The following is a 14,751-nucleotide window of genomic DNA, read 5'->3' as shown; positions in this document are numbered from 1 at the left end:
TCGACAAAACCAGATTCTTAATGGATAAACATACAATATATCTTTTATAAGATTCGAACTGGGTTAGGCTTGGGCCAAGCTAAATTAAACCCGTACTCTATCTATTTTAACAGAAAGGCTCATATTTCAAGCTTAGCCTGACTCGTTAGGCTTAAAAACTCAAGCTCAGGACCGTCCGAAATACTTCGGGCTTGGATAGGCCGTCCAGCCCATGAACAGGTCCAATCGGAATTCTGCAGTTTGAGCTACATTAAATAAGAACCATCAGCAATCGATGTATTGGAGGATTGCTGGGTAACCGCGCAGCCGATCAGCCGCCTGCCGATCATGGTGGATTCGGGACGCTTAGCAGGCTGTAGGCTCAGTTATCTAATGATCCCAAATGAGGGCAGGTAGAGGGTGGGGCTGGTCCAAGAGGTGTTTGAGGAGCAGCTGACATAGATAATCCTGGCTCTTCCGGTGCCCAATAGGGGGGAGTCTAACAGGCTGATCTGGGTGCCATCGGGACGGTCGCAAGTGCGAGTTAGGGATCTCCTGGCTCTCTTTAGTGGGGAGCCAGTCGGCAGATTGAGGAAGGGTGGATTTGGAGGATGCGGATTCATCCGCGGGTGGCACTCTTCATCTGGAAGGTGGCCTGGGGCTGCCTACCTACCAGAAGTATGCTAGTCAGGCGGGGTGTGCGGATCCCTCAATATTGCGAGATGTGTTCAAACGGTGTGGAGACCATCGAGCATGTCCTGTTGCAGTATCCCAGGGCTAGGGAGATATGGAGGTCACCTGCCCCTCTTCCTTGTTCAGTGGAGTCGCTACAGGATTTGTTACATCTGTTGGGAGTATCCGTGCGGAGTCCTAGGTTTGCCCAGCGGGGATACTTAGAGCATATTTGGCCTACTACATTTGGTTGGACCGGAATGCGTGATTGTTTGAGGGTGGAAGGTTCTCGACGAGGATGGTGGTGGATAGAGCTGTGCTTCAGGCCGGGGAGGTTTCCTCCAGTCTCGACTTGTGTTCTCTTGGGATGGCCAGGGATATCTGGGGTACTCGTTGTACTGTTTCAGCGCCCAGGTTTGTCGTTGCTTTTTGGGTGCCCCCACCCCTTGCTCATCTCAAGGTGAGCTTTGATGGTAGCATGGCGTTGGAGGGAAGGTCTGGAGAGGTTGGATTTATCATCAGAGATCACCTTAGGCACCTGGTTGCTGCGGGTGGCGGGTGTACGCCAGGGCTTACAGTAGTGGCAGCTAAGCTGCGGGCAGCTTGGGAGGGCGTATCCTATGCGAGGCAGGTGCTCGGTGCTAGGCGGGTGCACCTCGAGGGGGATTCATCTATAGTTATCGATTAGATTCGAGGTACGGACAGGTATGGTGATGGCCATTCTCTTATTCGTGAGACCCGCAGGCTGGCTTTGGAGATGGACGATTTTAAGGCGGTACATGTATTCCGAGAGGCGAACAGAGTAGCAGACTGGGTCGCCTCTTACGTTGCACGGCATTCAGAGGAGATCTGCTGGACTTCCACTGTAGAGCTCCTGTCCCCACTGTATTTTTTGCTTTCTTCTGATCTGGCAGGATGTACTCACGTTAGAGTTATATAAAATTACCGTTTTTACTATAAAAAAAAAAAACAAACAAAAACAAAAACAAAAATAAGGAGTGTCATGGAACTGACAATTTGGATACGCTGTGAAGGGTGGTTCTATATACACCCCCCCTATTGCTCAGGACACCCCCCAAAAATTAAAAAAAAATTAAATACTCTCTACACCCCCCCATTTGCTAAGGACACCCCTAAAAAATTAAAAATTCCTAAATTACCCCCCACCCTCCCCACCCCCTCACCTAAATTGCTCTCTACACCCCCCAAACCCCCCCCCCCCACCCCGCTCTTCCCCTCCAAAACACCTCGCCAACGCCCAAAACCCCCCCGTTCCCCCTTCTCCCTCTCGTCGCCGGCATTCTCCCGATCTCCGACCACCTCGCCGGCTTCTCCCGGAACCACCTCGCCGGCTTCTCCCGAAATTTTTTTTTTTCACGGTTCGTGCTCCGTTCGGCACTGGATCGCCGAACAAAAGGCTTCTGTTCTGCTGAACAGTGCCGGACAGAAGCCTTCTGTTCGGCACTGTGCAGCCGAACAGATCTGTTCGGTTGAGGGTTGCCGAACAGAAGGCTTCTGTTCGGCACTGTTCAGCCGAACAGAAGCCTTTTGTTCGGCGATCCAGTGCCGAACGGAGCACGAACCGTGAAAAAAAAAAATTTCGAAACAAGGTGGAACACGTACCTTTGCGGCCGATTCTTCGTCCCAAATCACTAGTTGCTTGTCCATGCTTCGAATGGGGCTTAAATCTCCTTCAAAGATCGCCTAAACGATGTAAATGGATCGAGGGATTTAAGGGGGGTTTGAGGGGTGTTTTTTTTTTTTCTTTTCAAAACGAAACGGAGGAGGAGGAAGGAGGGGTGTATGAGAAAATTTCAAGGGCAATATGGTAATTACACTAAAGGTTAGTTTGGGTATTTTTTTTTTGGTTTTTGGGGGGTGTCCTTAGCAATAGGGGGGGGGGGGGGGTATATAGAACCACCCCGCTGTGAAGTATAGCAGTTTGATAGCTGAGAGAGGACTCCATGGAATGATTGAGATAACTTTCGTAGTTATACCAATAGGATCAATATAACCTGGATAGATCACAAGTTCTTTTCCATTTTCTTGGCATCTTCATGTCAGGTTAATTCTTTAAGCTACTGAAGTCGCTGGGAGTTCTTCGGCTTCACTACATCGGTGAGGAAGAACCGGCGGCAGTTCCTCGTGGGGCCGAACTCGCTACTGCGGAACATGAGGGGTCCGGAGCTCGCAGCCGCGTTCGGGCTGAGCGAGGAGCAGCGAGGGAGGCTCGTCAAGGCGCAGAAGGAGGTGGTCATAATTCCGGCTTTGGCCGGGAAAGAGAGGAGGAGGAGGAAGGAGAGGAAAACTGGAAATGGGACAAGGTGGTGGTGATGAAGAGTAAGCTCTTTTCATGAGCTTGCCACCATTTGCTCTCTTCCCGGGATATTTGCAACCTTCTGTTTCTAGTTGGGTTTCTTTTGTTATCCAATTAGATCCTTTCGTGATTCTTGGCGTTTGCACTGTTCTTAGTTGAACTGGATCTTGACGTTCGTTGCACTCGTGAAGAATGGACGGCAGCTGCATGAACTCGGCTTCTAAGAAAATCGTAGTAGCATCTCAAAATTGAGGGACTGGTGAAAGTAGAATAGTAACATGGTTCGAAGAATAATCAGCTTCAACCTCTGCTTGGAATAATATTATCCTGTTATCCACTCCCTTCTCCCCCTTCCCAACTTCCAATCCTTCCATCTAACCTCCTCTGCTTGTTCTTTTTGCCAGCCCTAATGTCGGGTTTCTTTTCCTTTTATACTAATCTGGTTTCTGCTCTTATTCATAATCTCCCTTTGGAATAATTTTATCCTGTTATCCAACCCAATTACCTCCTCCTAACTCCTAATCCTTCTGTCTGGTCTCTGTTTTTTCTTTTGTTCTTTTTGCCGACTCAGCTGTTGATCTCTTTTCCTACTGATTTACTGGATGAATTTGATGGATTATCATCTTCTTTGGCAGAGACGACAAAAAAAAACACAAGATCCTGGCATTCGAACAGACCCTGAGCAATGGAATTAACTCAGATCGGATGACAACATTTCAGTTATCAAAATATTATGCTTCACAAATTTTTCAACTTTGTTTTCATTTTATTCTGTGATCTAGAAATTGCCCCATTGCAGGTTTCCTTTTTATATTGAAGCGTTATGACAGTTGAATGCTGGATCTAGATATGAGCATCCTAGCTTTTAACTTATTATGATTCATCTTTGGTAGATAATTCATATGTATGCCTAAATGTTTTATAGGATATAGAACTTGTATGTTTGAAATCAAAACAGATCTGTTAACATATTCTTGTTTAGAAGCTGCAGTGAAATGCATGTCATCCATTTGTATGGGTATGGAGAACCAGTTTGCTACATTTAAGGTAGTTCATCCTGCACAACAGCCAATAGGACACTCTTCTTCAGGCAGTGGCCAATTGAGCTGATGCCAGTTACTTTCTTCCAATCTCTCTGGAGACACAATTAAGCTGATACCAGTTTGAAAAACACCATCCCGTAAAGTCTGTTTGAAAAATTCCAATCCAGGGTAAAGTCTTAGGCCAATTTGAAAATGAATACTGTTGCTTCTTTCAATTAATCAGCTGGATACAAAAAAGTTTGATCTAATGGTCAAATCATACAAGATTTGCCGGTAAAATCTTCAGGTACAGAAGAGTACATCTTCAAATGACCCTATTACTGGGACCCCAAACCACAGAGCACTTGCCAAAAAGACAGCATACCAGCCTATCCAGGTCCCTTGCATGCTTACACAGGAGCTTGCATTAAATGTGTCTCACCAGCAAAACAGATAACGGCTTTACGATTTCTCAGCAACAGTTCAATGTTTTGCATCACTCCTCCGCTGTACATCACGGCCTTATAGCCAATTTGGTGCATGAGCTTTATCTGAGATCATATTTGATACTTGATCATCTGTAACCTTTGCTAAGGAACGATACTGAAGTTTGATACTCTCCGCATTATCCAATGTCTTCACCACATACCTGTTTATGATGGAAACTTGGATGGTATCAGATCCATAACACTACATATATTGCTACTTCCATGAGAAATGATTTCTCGTAACACAACCTTGCATGCAATTATGGTGCCAATAAATGCTATTGGTGCAATAGATCAACCTAAGTACAGACCATGAGCCTCTTACCAAGCATAGAGTAACTGAAATTGCAGTGCTTCCAATAGACTGGTGAAAATTTATCCGCAAAAAAAAAAAAAAAAAACAATAAACATATTTAACTTCTTGCTCTAGGAATTTGAAAACAATTTAAAGTTGTCAAGATAACAATTAAGTTCAATATGTCACTTCAATGGGGTAATTGCTGATTATGTACAATGTATTCTAAGTAAATTACGTCTGAGTGCTTTGTATGAATCCATATGGTTCATTGATACATAATGCATGGTGAATTGGAGTCAGTTGGAACCATTGTGTTTGATTCTAACATAGGAATCAAATATGAGAGCATTTGCATCAGGATACCAAAAGAAGAGCAATCACCAAATTTTCCCTTGATCAACACATCTGTTCTTCGGTAAATCAAGATTTGACCAACATTAGTATTCGGTCCATCACCCTGGATAGGAGAAGGCATCTGTTTAGCCAACCCAGACTCAACATTTTGCCAACACTAACTCATCTTGGCAGCAGCCAATCTTAAAAGCAGGAGACCAGATTTGGCTGCTTTCCATCAATTTTAACAACTTTAGCAGTATTATTACTTTGGTCTGAAGAAGACTCATTTTGAGACAAAATTTGTTTGGTTATTTTTAAAACCCTCACGAAAAAAGACTTGTTTCATCACATTTCGAGTTGAAACAGAGAACTAATGACCTGATCCACGTTTCAGCTTGCACTCAGGTGTGGGAGCATGGGGAATCAAAGAAAATCTTTTATAGATTATATCATAATTTCAGTGACATTTCAAACCATGAGGGGGGCAAAGTAACTTCTAGCAACCACCCTATATCAAACCTTAGCAATCCACATTTGTCATGCACCTAATGCATAGACCGGCTTTAAGCAAACTCATCAAGTCATGCAAGCATGCATGCATATTGCATATGTATATACATGCATATGTTTGCAATATAAAGGAAAAAATTTAAAAAAAAAAAATTTGACTCAGATTTTACTCAGCCTGAGCTTATCCGTATTTCTTCACAAACAAAACATTGTCTTCGACTCTAAGTATCAAAGAAGAGACCTGATCCTTATAGACTGACCCTCTTCCCATTCCTATCCCTGTCCCTTCTCAAAAAGATCAAGAGTACTTCTAGAAAGAAATAGCAAGAGAGAAAGCAGCAAGCAAAGAAAAAAAACACGCGATATGCAGAGATAAATATATATATATATATATATATATATATATAGAGAGAGAGAGAGAGAGAGAGAGAGAGAGAGAGAGAGAGTTTATTGTCAAATGATGACCTCAAAGAAAGTAAAAGTTGCAATATATGCATGCAAATGTCTGGCATATTAGTTGAAATGGTTATGATAGGCATTCCTTCGAAATTGGGGAAAAAAAACTGACCATCCATTTAAGCACTGTGTTGTCACTATTGCGGCACGTCCAACAAATCGTTGTGGTGTCCTCTTGTTACCCTGAGAGAAATTGACAGTATTTAAAAGTATTTGGTGGAATGGAGTAAAATAAAGCTTAAGAAAGTTGTTATTTTACCTTGATTATGACCCGATCAGAAACCGAAAATGGAAACTGAACACCTTTACCCCGAGAAAAATCCATGGGAAAAGGATCATCATAATTACATTTGTCCTTCATAAAGAAGAGGATAATTTTAGAATGCCACAACATCGGAGTACATCAAAAGAAAAAAAAAACCTAAATTTTGCAAAGAGCAACCTATTGAAAAGGCATACTTGTTCAAACCTCTCTCTTCTTCTTTTGGATGCTTTCAAAGATTGTGACTCTTCTTCCCTGCAGAAAGCCTGAACCGCAGAACGAAGAGCTGAAAAAGTGGAATAAGAAAACAACATAGAATGAAGTTAATGATCAACTGAAATCATATATTTACTTCCAACAAATTCTTTATAAATAGGGAAAAAATACAAAACTGGATTAAGGTTGTATTTGGTATCATTTCTATTTTTCTTTTTTTAAAAAAAAATGGGAAACAGAAAAATATGTTTCCATTTTATTTTCAGATTTCGTACAAAGAATATATGTTTGGTTCTCTTTTTTCTTTTTAATAACAGAACCGTCGAGCCCGAGATAGTGAAAGGCCATGGTACAAGATGGAAGCACGAAACCAAGCAAGCATCGAGAGAGCGGGGAGTGGGGAAGGAGGCCAACCAGGGACAACGTGATAGAAGCTGCTCAAACAGGAGCATGCTCAATCGGACTGATGGATGCTAGGAACGGATGGACGCCACCGCTCGAGGGAATGAACGAGCAGATGAACGCCGGTAATGAAAGAACGGATGCTAGGAACGAATGAATGAATGGACAATGGTGGAAGATGGGTGCCAGGAACAAACATAAAGACATCAAGAATAAACCAACGGATGGATGACGAGAGAAGATGGACATTGGGAACGAACGAATGGACACCAGACCGCACACCCGAGGGCAGCTTCATCCTGGCCGTTCTCCGCCACTGCTCCACCGTCGTTTTCTGATCAAAACCCCCACCAGCATTGTGCCCTGGCGGTAGAAGCTTCTCTCCCTTCGTCCCCACATCTGGCTCCACGCACCAGAGCTCTGATGATCTCCTCTGGTGCTCGATCTCCTCTGATCGGCTCCTCTGACATGAGCAAGTCTCCAAGCACTGGTAGAGTAAAAGATGGCGGGACTGAGGAGGACGGCGACGAGGTGGCGAAGGAAGTCACTGGAGAGGCGGGCGGCGGCAGGAAGGATGGTGGTGAAGGCTTCAAGTAGGAGAATGGGCGGCACCAAGATCGCAAGGTATAGCAAAGAAGATGTGAGGAGTGAAAGCCCACTTTCAAAAAAGGTGGAAGTAAAAATTTTTCACTTCCATTTTTTCCAGAAATAGTGAAAGTTATTTAAAAAAACAGAAATAGAATAGCTGAACATATGTTATGCATCGAATTCCATATTTTTGTCTTTAAAAAAGGAAATAGAAAAAAAATGATACCAAACAAGGCCTAAGAGTTGAGAGTTAATCCAAATCAGGAAAAAACATTGAAGGATTATCACAATGTACATGTTGCTAATAAAGCTACGACGGAGATGCTAGCAAGAATGTAATTATGATTAAGTAACATGAACCTTTGTAGACCATAAATTGTGAATTTTATAATCCCGAACAGCACCATCTATTCAAAAGTCTTGGTACCAATAAATTAAGGTATATAAAGTTCTATATATTTTGAGGAATCAGGCATAAAGATTTTAAAAACAAAAATAATCCAGCTACTCACTAATAAACATGGACCAGGGACCCAAACACATGCAAGACCAATAGTTAGGATATGTAAACCATAAACATGGATTGTCGTACTGCCTCCTACTATCCGGTACGGAGTGTACCGTACCATACCGAATGGGAACCAATATAAAACTCAAGTTCGAATAGATACAAGCCTCGTACTGCCCTGTACCGCCCCACACCGAGGCATACCAATGGGTGTACTAACCCATACCAAGACGTACCAAAATAAAAAGTGAGAAAAATAGTTGGAGAGTAGTTCCGATACAGGGTGCATATCATACCACACCAACTGTACCGTACCGAACCGGTTAGTTATCAATACGATACTTAGTACCAAAATCACAGAGCTTGACCACAACTAATCAGAATTCACATAACTTTAGGCCCGTGAAAGTTCACTTTGCTCAAATACTAGCTCTTACTTGCTATGTAAATAATTGATGCAGATACACCACCAGAAGTGAATTGTTCCTCAAAGTATGTAACTTTGAAGCATTCAAATGCTAAGAGAAGCGAACTGTAATATATCAATGTAAGTGCACTGATTCCCAAAAAAAAATAAAAAGAAATCCTCATTCCTAGAGACTCAGTCAGAAGCTAAAATTTAACAATCCAACTTAGCTAGTCAATTAGTCTGTTATCTTTAAGATCCACAACTTCATCAGGGAAGTCATGCATGGAATGATACCTTTCTTAAATACGATGGTTGTGTTTCATTAGACCATGAATCTTTGTTAGCTTATCATCTGCTATGAAGATAGCCCGTTCCAAACAATAAGTGATGCTTGGAATGATGCCATCTATAAACACAAATGATGTGTTTCAATAGGGGAATAAGCAGCACCGATGTCCAACATATAGACTTCCATGCACATGTCCAGAAGATAGAGTCATCCATGTATCTTACGCAACTTGTTACATGACAACTACAGCATTAAAGCTCATAACAATTAGAACATTATGATAAAGCAAAAACTGGCATGAAATTAAAGCTTCTATCACTGCAAAAAATAACATAATTATCAAGCCTTTGTCCATCTTTGTCAGTATCTACTACTTAATTACAAGCAACAATTGATGCCATACCCAAGTTTGGTCGGACTGAATCTTCTGAAATTGGCTGAGCACATTTGCAACAATATTTCTGCATGCATAACACAAGACTTCTTAGTTAGCACCTTCAGTTTATTTCATTCTAGCATGGTCATTCTATTTAACAGTTTAAGCTTTAAAAACTTTTTTCGCAGAATAATATAATATTATCAACTTTAACTTTGAGCAGGATTTGTTATATATTGTTTTGCACATATTTTAGTTATGTTCATTAGCATCAGCATGAATGTTTTTATTAGACTTAGGGCATCACTTCCTGGGGGTGTCAAACATGTCAAAATTCTATAGCACAAATTTTATTACCCAAAAGCAACCCATATGCTTTCACTGCTACATAGTAGAAGCATACTGGCATGATAGATAGCCGGCTAAATATTTCAATCTGGAGCTCAGGTCTAAATGCTGAGAGATAATCCTGGAAGAAATTTTCAACAAGGTCTTGTATCTTGTTACAATGTAGACAGTATGCTTCATTAAAAATTGTAATATTGGTCACCAGAAAGATTTCAATATGGCGAATGTAGTCGCATAGCTTTCTCCATTGCAGCCAGAATTCATTGTAGAAATCTCAGGCTCAAGCACTTGCACTTATAACTTATAAGCAGCAAATTTGGAAACAAGCAATTGTATTTATTGCCACAGAAAAGAAAAACAATGACAATGTTCTACATGAGCTTGAAAATAGTTACGATAGGAAAAAATGTATAGGGTGTAAATGCTTTTAGAACGCACCATTCTATAAACATGCTGCACTCCACTACTACCAAAAGAATGTCCGCATGATAATATCATTGCATCGTCCATGAGAGCACCTCTTCACATGCAGATTTAGCAAAAAGGTACACAAAAATGTTAGCACTTACCAAAACAGTGACTTGTTTTATGAATACATCTCACATGCATAATTTACCACAAACAGAATGGTTATTCATGCTGAAATTATCATAATTTCTAGATAATGGTACTAATGACTATCACATTTCTGGATAATGGTGTGTGCTGCATTTGCAGATAACTAGTTCTAGAACTGTAGTTATTCCTTTTTGCATCGTTTTAGAAGAGAGTAATAAAATATTTGAGATCTTCTAAGAATGAATACATACAGATGTTCCTTTTTGCAAAGTTTGTGGTGCATGCTGCATTTGCAGATAATTAGTTCCAGAATTGTAGTTATTCCATTTTGCATAGTTTGAGAAGAGACATAAAAGATTTGAACATAAAAGACTAGAGATAAAAATGATTTGAGATCTTCAAAGAATGAATATAAAAGTGGAGAATGTAAGATGAAGATGATGAACTAAGAAAGTGTACCCAAAGTAGAAATTTCCAAAGATTCTAAGGGTATGAATTTCTCTAACATGGAAAAAGACCTCGTTATATAAAATCATAAACTATAATCTCAAATAACAAGCAAAGTTACAAAGTTAAAGCAATAAATTATCATGGTTCAGTGGTGTGCATTCTTAGAATAATAGGTGTGAACAAATCTCTATGCATACTAGCGCTAATATGACCAAGCAACCAAGCAGAAACGTATGCATGCGTGTGGTGAAGGTCTGGCACAGATCCACTACCTTAGTAGTTACTTCCTTCATAAGAAGCCAGTACTTTGGCCTTCAACAGGATCTGTAGCCTACCCACTTTTCCCAAGTAATAGTTGCTAATCAATTGATAACCCACTAGTGACATTCAAACAAGTTTACACCCTTGACAGAAAAGAGAGGGAAAGAATCCACCAGCTAGCTCCAAACAGATCAAGCAAAGTGCATTGAATTAGGTTTTCACATTTTTCCTAGGAATTGCAATTAATTCCAATTACCTGCAAACTTAGAACAACCAACAAACGCACAGATTCAGGAAACACACAGAATGCTTCCAGGCATTTGGATTCAGAGATCCACCATCCACTTCTACACGGTTCTTAATAGAACATGTGGAGTTTCTATAATACAACAAGCATCGACAGAGCTCTTATAAAATTATAAAGATAGATCACAAACTCACGTTATTGGATCCGAGAGGTGCGTCCTCAAAGACTCCCAGTAACCAGCTGTTGACCCGACCTCTCTTCTACCACTGAACCCACATCCAATCTCTCCTCCCAACTCCTTCTGGGCAGAAGTTGAACCCTCTCCCCCATGTATGACATGGGTGTAGTATGGTTCAGGATCCACGACAGCAAGAGCATTCTCGTAACTATCCATCCGACCCTGCTGGTATTGCTGCACTCCCAAATTGTCTCTTCCTTCACTCCCATCTTTCTCCACCACTCCTCTCATCAATCCTAGGACAACAATGAACATAAATTCACTAAGAATTGTAGCTTTAAGAACCAAAAACACAAAAAAGGATGACTTTTTTTTTTACCAGAAGACGAATGGTGCTCCTGTGATTTTGCTCTGGCGTCCTGAATCTTCTCCGAACTACTCTGCACGCTGCCGCTGCTATTGTTGTTAGCCTTGTTATTGCCGTCCTCCACTGACACCAAGCCATCCCCCTCATCGACATCCTCGTCATCGTCGTCGCTGTTATCCTCCCCGTCGTCTTCTTCTTCCCCATCCGATCCGTCACCGCTGGGCGACCCCCCGTCCCTCACGGCACCCCAGGTCTGGTTCGAAAAGAATCGCGGGTCTCGATCACTGGGGGACATCTTATCGCCAACGACGGTGAATCCGGGCGCGGGGCCGTCAACGGCCCTCGGTTTCCGCGCGCCGGCGTGGTCTCCGTCGCCGCGGAAGAAGGGAAAGGCGTCGCGGTGGAACACCATGCGCGAGCCCAACCCGTTCTCCGCCCTCCGCGATTGGACCAAATCCAGCTCCTCCGACGCCATGATCGCCTCCTTAAACCCTATGCGCCGCAGTGCCTCAAATCCCATCGGAAAACCACAAAGCGCGCATATTTAGGAAGCTCTCGACATCGAGGATAAGGGTTTGGTCGAGGAATCGAAGAATGGCGGGGGATGAAAGTGGATTTCCCATGGGCGAATAATCTACGAGGACCTTAACGTTTGGGGGATGGAATGAACCCTAGTAGGATGAAGGCGGGGGGTGGGTGGAGGAGGATTGCAGGGCTCCTCCATCAAGATTCAAGATGGAAGCTGCTTCGAGATTCGCGCATCGGAGGCACCGGTCTTGGCTTTTTTATTTTTGTCCGTACCTCATACGGACAACATGGTGAGACCCACCGCTGATTAGGCGAGTAGTTATACCGTCCATAGTTGATTAGTTGGTGAATAAAATTGACCGTTGAGCAGAGACACCGAAAGGACTAGTGAGTAACTTCGCCCGCAGCAGCTATTTGACTAACCTGGTCCGGCGCAAGGAAAGACCACCACAGCCACGGGAATTTTAATCGTGACCGCTCATTCTATGATCCCCATAGCAGCAGGTAGAAATAAATAAACTCCCATTTTTCAACGAGCACGGGCATTTGCGGTGCACTGATAGTGGCCATCGAATGCTCCGCGGTGCACATAGCGCACCGCAGAGGATCCCAATATGCACTCTCCTATTTGAGTAACCTGGTCCGGATCAAGGAGGGACCACCATGGCTACGGGAATTTTAATCGTGACCGCTCATTCTATGATCCCCGTGCATCCAACTCCGCGATGCAGGTACAAAGAAACAAACACCTATTTTCCAATATGCACTCCCCCATTGCAGTTTCTCTAAGATGTGCGCATTCAGAATCGGCCCAACACTTAGACAACTGAGGCGGTCGCCTAAGTCCCCGGCTTAAAGAAGGCCCACCGCAGGAAAGGCCTCGAAGACAAAATAAAAAAGAAAAAGGCCTCCATGTAAGTTCGTCTTAAGCTGGCCCACTGTAGGAAAGGCCTCAAAAACAAAACAGCCTTAAACCCCCAAATATATTGGGCCGCTCTTGTGCGTATTTATAATAATAATTTAAAAAAAAGGTGAACTTTAATGATAATCTACCAAAGGACGGTGTCGGTGCTGCATTTGTGATCAGAGACTACTACTTCAGGTTAATAGCTATAGAGGACGGCGTACTTTTAAGGTATGTGTTTCTGAAGTGGAGCTCAGGGCAGTGTGGGAGGAGATCTCCTATACTGGGCAGGTGCTCACGGCGAGTCACATCATCCTAGAAGGAGATTCTGTTGAGATCATTGAGCGGATTTACAAGTGGGGTCGGGGAAAGCAGACCATCCGCTTCTAGTCGATATTCGGAGGTTATTGAATGAGTGTATTACCTTCCAGACTGCATATGTCCATCGGAAAGTTAATAGAGCTGCGGATTGGGTTGCCTCTTTTGCGGCTCACCACTCCATTAAGGTTCTCTGGACAAGCCATGTATCCGTTTCCCCATCTCTGGGATGTATTTTCTCTCTAGACTCTTGTGGCAGTGCTCATATGAGATTAGTATGAGTAGCCGATGCACAAAAAAAAAATATTATATCTATATAAATTGGGCGGTTTCGCAATTTTACGTGCCTCATTTTTTGATACTGCACTCCCCTTGTTTCATTTTGAGGGCATAGATTATGCCGAACCAGAGTATATTTAGTTGAAACGGGCATACCTATACGAAGTGGCAAAACGTTGCCGACTTCGACCCTTTTTGGAGGAGCTTTTAGAGGGCCCAAAAGTACTTTCTGGCCCTCCAAAAGTACTTTTAGATAAAAAATGGTGTTTGGTAAAATTTTCGGAAAGCTGTTCAGCTTTTGTGGGAAGTTGAAAACAGCTTTTGGGGAGAAGCTCCAATTTGGAGCTTTTCGACAACGCTGTTTTCAGCTTTATCGGGAAGCTGTTTTTTGGACCAAAATACCCCATTTAAATCACACTTTTTTCTCCAAAACTCTCATCCCGCCTCTTCCTCTCGCATCCATCCTCTCCCTCTCCCTCTCTATCTTCTTTTTCCTCTCAACGCCGCTGCCTCTGTTCCTTCTTCATCTTCTTTTTTTTTTTCTTTTTTTTTTATTGTTTTGGGAGCTCGTGGCTGCCCATGGTGGCAACCACCATGCCGGCCACCATCCATGGTCGGCGACCCCTATATATTTTAATGAAATAAACTAATAAATAAATAAATAAATAAAATAAAAAGAAAAATAATGAGTGAATAGCAAATAATCTAGCCTAAATAAATAAATAAAAATATTAGTAATTATTTAACCAATTTTATCACTTAACTAGAATATTTGTTAGAGAGATAAATGGTCATTAGAATGATGAAAAATTAATTTACACTAATAATTATAATATTTTATATATTTATTATTGTATTATACTATAAATATAATATTATATTACATTATATCATAATACATTGATATGTTATGTTAAATAATTTAATATTATATTAAATTATTATTCTATAATACATAATGTTATAGTACTATATTATAATAATATTATATTATATTACATTAATATTATACTATATTATATATTTATGTATTAATACATATTATATTTTATTATGTTCTATTGTATAATACTAGTAATGTCCTTTATGGTCATTTTGTCACACAAAAGTACTTTCTCAGTTTGTTTACCAAACACATGTTAAAGTGCCACAGCACTTTAGAAATATAGTTACCAAACAGCAAAT

At 41.7% G+C, this 14,751-nt stretch overlaps 1 protein-coding gene across 3 annotated transcripts; it reads right to left on the bottom strand.

Moving 5' to 3' along the window:
* Window positions 1-4,195: 4,195 nt before the first annotated feature.
* On the bottom strand, window positions 4,196-12,290 carry LOC103708904 (U-box domain-containing protein 62). 3 transcript variants are annotated; one of them, XM_008794010.4, is made up of 8 exons: window positions 11,550-12,287; window positions 11,187-11,466; window positions 9,915-9,996; window positions 9,156-9,213; window positions 6,538-6,626; window positions 6,338-6,433; window positions 6,191-6,261; window positions 4,196-4,639 (listed from the first exon to the last, which is right to left on the bottom strand). In XM_008794010.4, exons 1-8 carry the CDS (start codon window positions 12,055-12,057, stop codon window positions 4,513-4,515), a joined length of 1,311 nt encoding a protein of 436 aa, XP_008792232.1. In that variant the 5' UTR covers window positions 12,058-12,287; the 3' UTR covers window positions 4,196-4,512. The 3 variants fall into 3 exon arrangements, 2 of the variants coding, with proteins under 2 accessions (XP_008792232.1, XP_017698773.1); XR_604370.4 differs by having other exon boundaries at window positions 4,197-4,639; window positions 6,548-6,626; window positions 11,550-12,289; XM_017843284.3 differs by lacking the exons at window positions 4,196-4,639; window positions 6,191-6,261 and having other exon boundaries at window positions 6,320-6,433; window positions 6,548-6,626; window positions 11,550-12,290.
* Window positions 12,291-14,751: the final 2,461 nt, after the last annotated feature.

This window comes from Phoenix dactylifera, chromosome 12, assembly GCF_009389715.1.
Source record: "Phoenix dactylifera cultivar Barhee BC4 chromosome 12, palm_55x_up_171113_PBpolish2nd_filt_p, whole genome shotgun sequence".
In the NCBI taxonomy this organism is placed as follows: domain Eukaryota; kingdom Viridiplantae; phylum Streptophyta; class Magnoliopsida; order Arecales; family Arecaceae; genus Phoenix; species Phoenix dactylifera.
This window is presented reverse-complemented; position numbering and strand designations above follow the sequence as displayed.

What these genes read in the sequence shown, in the direction of transcription:
- LOC103708904 (XM_008794010.4), bottom strand. Translation starts at nt 12,057, where the DNA reads ATGGGATTTGAGGCACTGCGGCGCATAGGGTTTAAGGAGGCGATCATG. An exon ending in GGAGCACCATTCGTCTTCTG is followed by an intron (nt 11,467 to 11,549) that starts GTAAAAAAAAAA and finishes TTGTTGTCCTAG; the next exon opens with GATTGATGAGAGGAGTGGTG. An exon ending in CACCTCTCGGATCCAATAAC is followed by an intron (nt 9,997 to 11,186) that starts GTGAGTTTGTGA and finishes CTGCATGTGAAG; the next exon opens with AGGTGCTCTCATGGACGATG.